This window comes from Canis lupus, chromosome 8, assembly GCF_011100685.1.
Source record: "Canis lupus familiaris isolate Mischka breed German Shepherd chromosome 8, alternate assembly UU_Cfam_GSD_1.0, whole genome shotgun sequence".
Lineage (NCBI taxonomy): Eukaryota > Metazoa > Chordata > Mammalia > Carnivora > Canidae > Canis > Canis lupus.
In genome coordinates this window covers 35,612,385-35,625,076 of record NC_049229.1, presented here as the reverse complement: position 1 = coordinate 35,625,076, position 12,692 = coordinate 35,612,385, and the positions used below count along the sequence as shown (strand labels likewise).

Here is a 12,692-nt window from a genome sequence, read left to right as displayed (position 1 = left end):
TTAATTTCTAAATAAATAAGCATTCATAGCTAAGCCAGAATTAGCTACACATTCTATTAGCTATTATAATAAACAGTCTAGGTATAATCTAAACAAATTAGAAGACTAAGTTTTTGGTAACTGCTCAGCAATGTTTACCATGTGACATGACACTGCTATGGATTCCTTTGAAAAAAAACCTAGGTATTAGGAAACAAATTCTCAGACAAAGGTTTATTAACAAGTCAAGATAAGCAAGACCCAGCTTGAACTCACAGAAACACCTTCATAATATGTTCTTATAATGCCTTTCACATCAAACTACCAAGGGTCCTGTGCTTGTTCAAACCTGTAGTCTCAACCACCCTTTGTCTCCTGTGGAATCACCATCCTTCTTCCACCCAAGTTTTTCAAGACATCCCATTCCCAACAGAAAAATCAATAAAGCCCACCTACAGGAATATCACCCCATAAGACCAATCACCAACTCAAAATTATTTTAAAGAAGACACTTATTTTTAAATAGCATGCAGGTTTAGAATACTGAAACATCTAAGTGCCTGGCATATACCAGGCATTTTGTCAAGGCATATTGAATAGACAATGTTAAAAGAATAAAAAAAATTTAACAACTGGCCATGAATTTAATATAGTATACCACTCTGGCTTTACTGATTTTTAGCTGAGACTCAAAAGGTTAAAGGACTTGTCCATGGACACTTACTTTGGAGCACAGCCATGACTAAATAATTCTTATCTCCCTAGTACAGTGTTCCCTTCAACATGTTATACTGTAAATATGGTCATCTCTCCAGCCCTTCAAACTAAAATACAAAAAACATATAACCTGTTTTTTTAAAAAAGAATTTTTAAAGAAAGTTATGTAAATTTCCACCGAAAAAGAAACTAAAAAAAATTTTAAGTAAGCTCCTGCCCAAGGCAGGGCTTGAACTCACAACCCTGAGACATGACCCTGAGATAAAGACTTGAGCTGAGATCAAGAATTGGAAGCTTAACGGACTGAGCAACCCAGGCACCCCTAAAAAATAAATTTTATTTACTCTATCATTCAACCCTGTTATTTCTCAAATATATACTGAGGTAGCTAGCCAAACTTCCTGGTCTTATATACCTCCCCCCTAATGAAATCACTTCACTGATGTGAATAATGTTTGATGATATCAAATCAAAAATGTCTTAAGTAACTTCCATGTGCGCTTCTCATTAAGGTTTCAATAATGTGGTACTGCCTAAATCTGAAGCTTAAAAGTAATCATCCCTATGTGACTGAATATTTATTCAGATCCACGAGTTACATGTAAGAACACAACTACAACGTCAGGTCAAGGAATGTTACTTTGTGCTTCAAATCATTTACTAACAAAGAAACATTAGATCAAAGGTAACATCTATGATTAGAAAACAGGAGAGTGGGTCACCGTCTCCCTAATCAATTTTCTAATCTGTAAAGTGCTAAAGAAATACAATATTTGTAAAAGGCCCACCATGTAAGAATACAAAAGTTGTAACAGTGAAGTTGTTGCGGTTGAAGAGGAATTGAAGAGTAAGCTCGGTTGAACCCTCTGAGCTCTGGAACCCCTAAGGCTCAGCAGAGGGCCGTTTAAATAAATCCTCTGACTCTTCAGAGCTCGTTGCATCTAAAACCTGGTTGTGTTTAAAATCCCAACATGCAAATCTGAAAAGATCAAGCCTTTTCCCTCAGAACAATTTTTTTAAAAAAATTAAATCTCTTTCAATAATGTCAAAAACCCTCTACTCTGGTCAAACAATACCTCTGTATCTCATTGATTTTTATACCTCCTCCCGTCACTCTTCCAACCGCTTCTTAAAATTCATTCCGCTCATCAGTGCAATTTGCAGAAAATTCAGGGGTGGGGATGGGGGCGGCGCGTCTAATTTCTCGGCTCGGCCAACTTAAGTATGACCTTTGTGGGTTTCTAAGTACCGTGCGGTGCTTGAAAAGAGAAAAGGAAAAATACCTCCGGTGATGAAATTTTCAAAACGTATCTAAACTGCGGTTGGTAGGAGGCTCTCCGAAAATATTTAAATCTACGAGCAGAACAGAACCCATACCTCAACCACCGAACTCTTAACAAGAAGAACTTTCCTCGCACAGTCAAGAATACGAGAAGGAATCAGGGTGATGGACTCCAGGGGAGGTGTTCGAGGTCTCAATAATGAATGGGCTGGCGGCATCACAGACTTGAGTTCTGGGGCGGCCCCACGCTCAGCTCAGCCCCCCTACAAAACCCGAAGCAAACCCTCCAGGGTCTGGTGCCTCGAGGCCAAGCCCGGTCCAAAGGAAACCTACCCCCCTTCTTTCCTCCAGGCCTCCCTCCCAGGGGCTGGAGCCCTGGGCCGCCCGGCGGGTGGGGGCGCCGCGACGCCCCACTCTTCGCTCCGGAAAAGTTCCGCCCGCGGTTCTCGGGCCAGGCTGGCCTGGGGCCCTCGCCCGCGTCGCGGCCGCGAACACCCGCCGGGCCTCGGCGGCAGCAGGGTCGCGCCCCCTCCCCGCGCCGCCGCCCCCGACACCCCGCCCCCGCCGCCCCGCCGCCCGGCCGCCCCGCCGCCACCGCCCTCGCGGAGCGTTAACCCCTCTCCGCCCGGCGCCCGGCTTCGGGGAGGAGGCCGGGCCAGGGGGTGGAGTTGTCGTGTCTCCTCCCGGGAGCGCCCGGGCAGACGCCCGGCTTGTTTACAGGCCCCAGGCCCAGGCCTGGCCGCCGCCGCCGCCGCCGCGCAGGCCCGCCCGCCCTCGGCCCGAGCGTCGCGCTTACCCGGAGCAGCCGCGGGCGGGCAGGTCCCTGGTCGGCCAAGGCAGCGGCGGCGACGGCGACCGGGGAGGGGGCTGCAAGGGGGTCACCGCGGCGGCCGCCGGCCAGGTCGGGCCGGGGAGGGGGCGGCGGAGGGGAGGAGCCGGGTGCGTCCGGGCCCCCGGCTCTCGGCGCCCTCGCGGCTCAGATCATCCGGGCGTTGGAGCGGGAGGCGGAGAGCGGGTCCCGGAGGAGGAGGAGGAAGAGCCGAAGATTCATCGCTTTCGCGCCTCACCTGCCTGGCGCCCCCCCACCCCCCCTCCCCAACCGCCCGTTCCGGCGCTGCAGCCGCCCGAGCACCCAAAGCTGCGGGCCGGGCCGGCGCCGAGACCACTGCTCCCTCGCTCCCGCGCGCGCTCCCGCCCGTAGCGCCGCCGCCGCCGCCGCCGCCGCCGCCGCCTCGAGCGCGTCCCCGCGCAGGCGCGCTCACGACGGCGCCGGGCCGCCCCTCCCCGACTCCTCCGTCCGCCCCGCCCCGCGGGCCCGGCGGCCGCTACAGCTGCGGCGCGGCGCGGCGGAGCAGCTGGAGAGACCCGGATGTCGTCGGGCAGGAACTGCGGCGAGGGCCGGCCGGCGGGGGAGGGGCAGCCGCGGGTGACGTCACTGCCCTACCCAGCCTCTCTCGCCGCAGCCCCCTCGCGGCCGGGGCCCCAGCCGAGGCCGAAGGGAGCATCCGAATCCCGGGCCGGAACCGGGACCGGGACCGGGACCGGGACCTTCGTGCCCCCGGCCCTGGGGGCCGGGCCGGGTGTGTGAGCGTCAGGAGCCCCGGCCATGGAGAGCTTCTCCGAAGCCGGCAGTCCGTGGAGCTAGAAGTCGGGAGCTCCCGCTAGGGCGTCGGCTCCTCCCGCCCCGGCGCTCCCACTGGTCTTAAATACACACCCCACTCCCCGCAAGGACGCGGCTCCCAGAGCCCGGAGCGCAGACCCCGTCCTTCCCCCTGCCTCGGGCGCAGTCGCGGCCTACTTGCCGCCGAGCTGCTGCGGCTTGAACGCGCTGCGGAGCCCAGGCCGCCGCCAAACCCCCTCCCCCAGGGCCCCTCCCCTCCGGAGCCGCCGTCGCGGGTGACCCCGGACTGCCCCTCGCAGGTGCCCCCGCCGCACACCTCTGGTCCCCAAGGGCAGCAACACCCTCCCGGCACCCACCCATGCGCGGGCGCCACTGATAACACGCACGGGGCATATGCTCTGAGTTTCTGGCAGGTTTTCCATCTGCAGCTCATCAGGCTCCACATCGTATTTATTTGCACATGTTAGACAGTCACGTGATTCTGTCACAGGGGACCTCCAACGACCTCCAGCAAGGTTTAAGGAACGCAAGATTTTTCTTGAGGATAATCAGAAACGTTATCAGCTGCTTCCATTAGAAGTTAGCAACTGAACCTAACTGCAGCTGCATATGCAGGCGGCCAAAATCCAGTTTAGCTAGCTGGACTACAGAAAACCGACCCACGCTGTTTGCAGACGCGGGGATAGAATGACAAACCCTAGGCGGCCAATGAATCAGAACTGGGAGCAGTACATCACCAGCACGAGCTCCCATTGGCTGGGGTGTCTTTTCCCTCTCTTGTCAGAAGCTTAACCTGTTCATGGGTTGGACCCATACCACGTTTGCTGGAAGAGAAGTTTAAAAGAAAAAGCCGTGTTTTAAAAAGATGCTCTTGTATAGACAAAGAAAAATAAAAAACCAAATAGTTAAGTGCAGGAGGCAAATACTTTAAAAAAAGAACACCTGAAAATATTAGTCAAATTGTGTTCTGGCCAATAAGAAGGTAAATTTGTGGGAGGCCTCTCCGTTTTATCTTAAGAACTCCCTGTAGCAATATATACCCTGTTACTTTGTATATCCTAAAAGCACTTTGTTGCCCCAACTCTTATATCAAAATCTATTTACTCTGTCACTCAGGGAACACTTAGCTGTTTTTGAAGCTGTGAAAGCCATCTCCAATTTTTTCTACATGACTTTTTTTGGATGATTCTTTTCCTTTCACATTTAGGCCTGAAACCTAACAACAAGCGAAAACGGTTTCACCAAAGAGTCACTGGCAGGCCAATTCTTCAAGGAACCCGAAAATCACTCTACCCAATGTTTATGGCATTACGATTTCTTAGAGGAAGACAGAGATGGATCTTTTCCAGGTATACAATGTGAAAATAAAATTCACTTATGCACTTGGTCCCGGTATCATCTGAGGACACATTTCCTAATTACTTTTCCGTACACTTGCCAAAAAGGGGGAAATTAGATCAAAGATCTTTGAAACTGTGCCGTATTGAAATCCTTAATACTTCAGACAAGTAACAGCATGATTAGCATGCTAGTGGACTCATTACAATTCTGAAATTGAAAAGCCCATGTGGCAACCATTATTTGAAGTGCCCCTGGAAAACAAATTTTCTTGTTCATAAAGCAGAGCCTGGGTAGCCAATGACAGTAGTGGACCATAGAGAACGTTAAAGGCCTTGCCTATCTTTCTGCTTCCTTCCTTTAGGCTTCCACATCTTTCTTCTCTCTGTTCTACACATGTAGGAGAATCTGGGTCAATTATAGCAGAAGAGGTAGAAAAATAGAAAACATGAGCATAAAGAGATTTTTAAGGAGGCTACAGAGTGTACCACAGATTGCTGATAAAGCTGTACCTTCCTACTATTTCTTATTTCTGGATACAGCTTGCAGGGACATTTTGGTATGAACTAGGAATCTCATGGGTTATAAGATAACCATGGAAAAGTTTGGAACAAAGATATCTTAATATTGTCTGAATAAATATGTTTGATATTATAATACCCCCTTCCTTATTATTATATTATATTGAACATTATGTTCCTGAAATACTATGCTATGGGCAAAACCCCACTATTTAGAAGGGAGGAAAGGACATTGGAAACAATAGGGTTAAAAGTTTTCTTTTTGTTTGAACTACAAGGTTTTGCGTGGGCCTCCTACAGGTATTTAGGGTGTTCTTAGTTTCTGTGAAACCTCAGTGAGAATATATTCCCATAATTGTATTTTAATAATTCTTACAGGTGTATTGTAAAACTATTCTACCCTGCTCTGCAAATCTGTTTACATTTCAGTTACCAAAGAGGAGGATTTTCTGAAAGATTGGCTTTCAAATTCTGAATTTAACTGTGTGCCATTAGCCCAGTAATCGAAAGGCATGGGGTGAGGATGGGGGCTGAGGTGAGGAATCAGAAGCTCTGGTTAGCAATACTCTCTCCTCTGTTCTTCCACAGTCACAACTTAAAGTGAAGGTTACTTTCTGCCTCTCTCTGTGTCTCTCATGAATAAATAAATAAAATAAAATCTTTTAAAAGGGCAGGGGCACCTGGGTGGCTCAGTGGTTGAGTGTCTGCCTTTGGCTTAAGCCAGTGATTCTGGGTCCTGGGATGAGTATTGCATCAGGCTCCCTGCAGGGAGCCTGCTTCTCCCTCTGCCTATATCTCTGCCTCTGTGTGTGTGTGTGTGTGTGTGATGAATAAATAAAATGTTAAAGAAAAAAAAAGTGAAGGTTACATTCCTTGTTCCCAGATTACTATTCTGAATCCATCCAGGAGAATAACTTATGAGACAGCCTGGCTTGGGCCCCTCAAAATTAAAGATTGAATATGTAAGTGACCCCCTGAGGGGAGTATGTGAGAATTCTCTTCACTTGAGCCATCCATCCTTTCACACTAAAGTCAGTCACTACTCAAGAGTCACCAAGCCAAGCAGAACAGAATTTCAACTCTTCCTTCCTCCTCCACCTTCACTACCTGTTGCACGTGTCTTTCTCACAAATATCCTCTTCGTATGTCCTCCTCTTCTCTCTTTTCTCCTTATCACTTTTCTCCCTTTCTTCTGTTCTTTCTTAATCCCCTTTGCCCTTTTTTTCCCCATTCTTCTCTTCTCACTTTTTCTTAGCTTAGTCCAAATTATAACCTCTGCTACCCACTTTCTCCTGAAGCAGTACATATTAGTGGATAGTGCCCCTAAACTAATTTTATGAGTGGGGGGTATGCCCCCCACCCTAGCCCTCTTTTCTCCATCCTCCCCCCTCCCCCTCCCCCCACCATATAGGGCCATGAAAACCTTAAGTCTTGAAAGCACTGTCACAGAATGAAAAGGATTAGAGAATCCAGTCCTATGTGACATCACTGAGGCAGCTCCATTAGGGTGAAGCAGATGGGAGCCAGCAGTCTCATGTTACCTCTGTGACTTCTCCCCTCCTGGGCCTTTTAAGGAGAAATGTGGGTGACCATGAACACCACAGGCCAAATCCTAGGGAGTCTTTACAGTAGGCTCTCACCTACAAGAGAACTGTATATGGGGGCATCTAGGTGGCTCAATCTGCCATTGGCTCAGGTCATGATCGCCTCTCTCTCTCTCTCTCTCTCTCTGTGTGTCTCTTATGAATAAATAAATATAATCTTAAAAAGAGAGAGAGAGAGAACTATAAATGGCCAGAGCCCCACAACATTGGTGCAGATCCTTTTGGACAAATTCATTTTTTCTACAGATAGTTATTATATGCCAGACTAGTAGTAGATAAGGACATGAAGGGGCAAAAGGATCTGATATTACAATCAGGGTAAAGACAAAGAAGCAACAAATAAGGAAATTAAAATTGGGATCAGTGCTATGAAGGCAATAGATTGGGGACATGACTTAAAATGGATGTTCAGAGAAGACCTTTGTAAGAAGATAGCATTTGAATTCAAGGGTGAGGAGGAGTCAACTTTGCAAAGAATCACGGAAGAGCTTTCTTGGCAGAGGGATCAGCATAGGCTAAGGGCCTGATGTGAGATAGGCTTTGGCAGAAAGGTTGTCTACAGACCAAGAAGTTCAGTAAGCTCAATGTATATGTCTGATAAAGTCAGTCAAGTTTAAATTTTCATCCTGTGATATTTGGGATACTTAATCCAATTTAAGATTAGGAAACCATCTTGAACAGAAGGGCATGATCCATGCCAAATAACTTCATGAATTGGCCCAAAAAGCAAAGGAGCTTGAAAAATCGAAATTAAAAATCAAAGGACCTTGATTCAATTATTGAAAATAAGATGCATTTTACAACCCCAGAGAGATATCCCCTCAGACAATCCAACAGCAGCTAGAAATAAGTAAAAAGAATCATTTTTCTCCCAACATAGATAGCTACTCTTAGTGGATGAAGACTAGCAAAAATTTGGATTTCTTAAGAACAATTTTTCTGGGTGTTTACTGTCTACCATGGGCATTAGAGAAAATGTCAAAATGAAACCATATCTTTGAAAGCTGCAACACATTTTGCATCCTTAATGATGGTGGCCTGGTTGAAAACCAGTGCTGAAATGATCATCATATTAAAGGCTTTTTTTCTGTATCTGCCTCTGCAGTTTTCGAAGCACTGTCACTTAGGCCCAACTAGTTTAATCCTCACAGCATCCTTTATGGGTAGGCAAGGTAAGAACTGTTCTAATCCTTTACAGAAGAGAAAACTGAGTGGGTAGCAGCCATACAGGGGCACCAAAAGTAATACTTGGTAGCCAGGTTTTTCCCTGTGTGCTACAGATGGTCCTAGCTTTTACACGCAGTGATAAAGGCAGTAAGGAGACTCGGTGGCATATGCAAGGACTTAGGGTCAACAGTGACATGTGGAACTGGCTTATACTACCTCATAAGAGGAGACTGTTAAATTTTCAGGAATTTTTCCAGTTGTTTGTTAAACAGAATCATTATTAAAAATTAAATTATATAAAACATCCAATTAAAGAAAATGTAAACAAAGCTAAAGTATATTTAAAAACTCATCACTTCCAAATTTTTTTAATGTATCTTACTATTATCTATGCTCTTGAGGTTACTGACATGTATTGTGTCTGTGTGACGAAAATTCTCTATAATGTATTACTGCACATTTCTCCCCAATGCTGTATTCAGTGACTTTACTTTGGTAGCTTGAAATTGGCTATGAAGAAATATTTACACCATGGAAGTCACTAAGTGCCACAAATCAAGGCTTGACTTAGGCTTTGTTGATTGTCTAGACTTAAGTGACAAAGAAGCTGTTCATGCAGATTAAACTTTAAAAAGCTTGTTGTATCTATAGCTGTTATATGGTGAATGGCACAGAACATCCAATTCAACAAAGAAGCCCTCACATCATTGACAAGTAAGTTCCCATATACATGTTTACTGTTGCAGTTTTATCAAAATACTAACCAACAGATATGTCAGAACTGTATTCAGAAAGTTGGTTATTAAATATTTACCAGCATACTAGTTCAGCAAAAGAGCACTCACATCATTGATAAGTAAGTCCTTGACCACCATGTCCTTCTTCCTTCTCACTGGTGGATCTTTCTCTCACTACAGTTTGAAGATGGATAATGTCTCTCCTAGTCTCTCTCATAGCTTAGAGCACAGTTTCCAATCATTATGCCAGCACACACTGGTGTGTCTTGAATGAGTTAAAGATATGACAATGTATTGATTCCTTAAGCCCTTGGAATATTTGAGTGAGGGTCAGCTGCTGAGACTGCCCTGTCTGGCCACAAGAAACCTCACCCAGGTACGCCTTTACATCATAAAAAACAGTATCTTTCTGTTTGCATCATGATGTGAAAAAATTGGGAAGTAGTGGCCTAAGACATGGATATGTGAGGCAGTTCTGACCAATGAACCTGGGGGAAAAGTCTTGGGAGATGGATCTAGGAAAGATTTTCTTCCTAATAAGAAGAGTCACCCAAGAGAAAATGCCTTCTTCAACCATGTGCTGTCATGTCTGTGAGTGAGCCTGGAACTTCTGAGCCATCTCCAGTGTAATGTGGAGGTGAATGATGACAAAAGGGTGGGTCCTGCATATTATTGAGCCTTTGAGCCACTCTTGCAACTGTCTACCTTGGGAATTTATTTTGGGAGTGGGAGTGGATAATATTTCTCATTGTTTAAGCCACTTTTATTTTTGTATTCAGTTATTTGTGGCTAAAATCAGCCAAATACAGAAGAACTGGTACATCCTTGACACCTAGTGAGTGCTCAATAAGATTAGCTAATTACCAAATTAGATCCTTTGTCTTTAGAAAAGCTGTATGGTGAGATGTATACTTATTATTTAATATTTGAAGGATTTGTTCAGTATGTAGAGTAACTTTTAATCTTTATCTTGATTCTTCCCTTTTTTAAAAGATTTTATTTATTATTTACTTGGAATGAGAGAGAGAGAGAGCACAAGCAGGGTAGGGGCAAAGGAAAGGGAGAAGCAGGCTCCTAGCTGAGCAAGGAAGGAGCCCAACGTGGGGCTCATCCCAGGACCCTGGATCATGATCTGAGCTGAAGGCAGATGTTTAACTCACAGAGTCACCCAGGCATCCCTTGGTGCTTTCTTAAAAGTGTTTTTAATCAGGTAGTAAAAGTAGTAATTGAAAAATGAAGTCATTTTAGGCTTGAGAGCAATTGATACAGAGATGTTGATATGGATATCATTTTCTTGAAAGCTCTAGACAAATTAAAATTTTATCACATGAAAAAGGTGATAGAATCCCTTCAGGTTCTGCAGAGCAGAACAAGAACCAATTCATGGGAATTCAGAGAAGACCATTCTAGTTCAATATAAGGGGAAGGGAATGAACATGGTCTAGAATATGCCAAGCTCCATACCAGGCCCCTTAAGGGTGTTATTTAATTCTCACAATAACCTGGCAACAAAAGATACTCCATCCCACCCCCCATTTAACAGAAGAGAAAAATAAGGCTGAGAAAGAGAGCTCTTTTCAGATCTGAGACCATCTGAGTCCAAAGGCACTGCTTATTCTGTCCCAGGGGCTGACTGGCCCACTTGAGGTGACTTTCGGTCTTCTTGAGGCCCTTTCCACTGCAGTTTTCCATCCAAGAAAAGAAGAACAAGTCCAAACATGGTGCCTTTGCTGAAGATGTCTTGGGAAAGGAAGTACACAGCACATTGAACAGTAAAATCTTTCTCATGCTACCCGTAAAATCACCACTATCTCAGAATTTTATTTCTAGCTGTCACCAATTCCATTCTCCTACTCTCTCTACTCAAGGAAAACTCTCTTGCCTTCTCCCAAGACTTTCCTTTCTTGTTGGCTTATTCTTTACAAATCCCACTTAGCAAGACAAAAGCCAGAGTAACAGCATTGACCCCCAGCGCAAGGGTCCTTAGAGAGCATCCGGTCAATGATACAAACAGGGCAGAGGCTTCCTGTAGAGAAACAGCAGGTAGAAGGAAGAATTCAGATTAGCGTCAGAGACTGACAACTCTAGAGCCTGTGGGAGGGGCCAGGCAGGCCCACTGCAAGTGTGAGGCCAGGCCGGACATAACAACAGGCAGTGGTGAAAACTGTGGAGGAGAAGAACATATTTATTCTGTTTGAAGATATTCTTAACAATCATTTTTAAATATTTTAAACATGTGAGAACCAAAAAGGACATCCCAAAGCCTATCTGTGCTCTGTTTATCCTGTGGACAAGTTATTAACCTCTCTCAGCTTCGGTTTCTTCATCAGGAACATAGGAATAATCACCTTGCAGAAACAGAAGAGATCTTGCACAGAAAGAACCTACCACATTGGGACCCCTGGGTGGCTCAGCTGTTAAGCATCTGCATGCCTTCGGCTCAGGGTGTGATCCCGGGATCCAGTATCAAGTCCCTCATTGGTCTCCCTGTGGGGAGCCTGCTTCTCCCTGTGCCTATGTCTCTGCCTCTCTCTGTGTCTCTCAGGAACAAATAAATAAAATCTTAAAAAAAAAAAAAAAAAAAAAAACACATTGCCCTATATCATGGTGTGTAGACACACAAGAAAACATAACTGTTTCTTTAAAGCACATGATACTTTTCATAACACATTGCAAATGATTTGACACCTTTCATGCAATATTTTATCTCTTCTGTAGGTCTACATGGGTTCACAATAGAGTTGTCGGTGGTAAGGCTAAAATTATTATTTTCAAGGCCTGTTTTGACTTCTAGACCTTTGGCTTCCTCAGGGCCTGTGGGAATGTATGTGTGACCTATGACAAGGATCCTCTGCTGGAGCAGTCTGCCACCCACCACACTGCTGAACCTTTCTAGTGATTTTCTACTTTATGCGGTTTACACCAGAGGTGATCATTTGGTTCTGAACCAAAATCAGAACTCTGGATTGTTCTTCTTATACTGCTTTAAAAGAAGGGTTCCAAACCCTGTATTTTATATGTTATAGTGTTTGTCATTTTTATATTATAGGCTTGAGTCACCACCATGCATTTTACCTAATCGATAGGTATTGAGTACTTCAAAAATGCCAGGCAGTGCTCTAGAGGCTAGGGATATTGTGAAGAAGAAAGGTAGTTTTCATAGGGCTTATTTGAGGTTAACAGAAAACAAACAAGATTCTTAGGAATAAAAACTGTAATAGATGTAAAAAAAAAGAATGATCTGGACAAGCAGTGTGGAAGGGGGTGCAAAGGGAAGGTTCCTTTACACCAACTGGTCAGAGAAAGCCTGTTTGAGAGGTGGCTGCTGGGCAGGCAAGGATGACAGAGGAAATCACCATGTAAAGCTGTAAGGGGAAAGCCCAGGCAAGAGCAAAGGCCCTGGGGTGGGAGTGTTCTTGGCATGTCAAGGAACAACAGAACTCTGGGATGTCTGGGGCACAGTCAAGGTGCAGAGAGTGCTATGTAGGCAGGGTGCCTATAGGCCACAGCAAGCATTTTGATTTTATTTCAAGTTTGATGGAAAACCACTGGAGGTTTTTATTCAGGGGAATGATGTGATCTGATTTATATTTTGCTCTTGCTGCAATATGGAGAAAAGATTTTAGAAAAGTAAGAGTGGTAGTAGAAAAATCCTTTCATGTCAGTTTCATAAATCCTTAAAGAGGAAGTGAAATTAGTTTTCAGCTTTAAATGGCAGAGAATGAT

At 45.2% G+C, this 12,692-nt stretch overlaps 1 protein-coding gene and 2 long non-coding RNA genes across 6 annotated transcripts in view; 2 read left to right on the top strand and 1 right to left on the bottom strand.

Annotated features, from left to right (window-relative positions):
• The window catches only part of LOC111097062, a 52,826-nt gene extending 46,707 nt beyond the window's left edge, over window positions 1–6,119 (top strand). Inside the window, exon 5 of the long non-coding RNA XR_005363351.1 lies at window positions 4,807–6,119. This is a non-coding gene — a long non-coding RNA (uncharacterized LOC111097062). The remainder of the gene's footprint in view (window positions 1–4,806) is intronic.
• PPM1A (protein phosphatase, Mg2+/Mn2+ dependent 1A) overlaps window positions 1–6,838 on the bottom strand; it is a 48,140-nt gene extending 41,302 nt beyond the window's left edge. The window contains exon 1 of one of the 3 annotated variants that reach the window (XM_038544863.1): window positions 6,566–6,838. In XM_038544863.1, the coding sequence (XP_038400791.1) occupies window positions 6,566–6,764 (199 nt within the window). In that variant the 5' untranslated portion in view covers window positions 6,765–6,838. Of the gene's footprint in view, window positions 1–2,774; window positions 2,925–6,565 lie in introns of those variants that run through there. The other 2 variants (XM_038544861.1, XM_038544864.1) reach the window with 2 other exon arrangements.
• A 98-nt stretch (window positions 6,839–6,936) lies between these two features.
• LOC111097061 lies at window positions 6,937–11,982 on the top strand. 2 transcript variants are annotated; one of them, XR_005363349.1, is made up of 4 exons: window positions 6,937–7,039; window positions 8,168–8,234; window positions 8,881–8,943; window positions 11,778–11,982. It is a non-coding gene; the product is annotated as an uncharacterized LOC111097061 (long non-coding RNA). The 2 variants fall into 2 exon arrangements; XR_005363348.1 differs by lacking the exon at window positions 11,778–11,982 and adding an exon at window positions 11,297–11,465.
• Window positions 11,983–12,692: the final 710 nt, after the last annotated feature.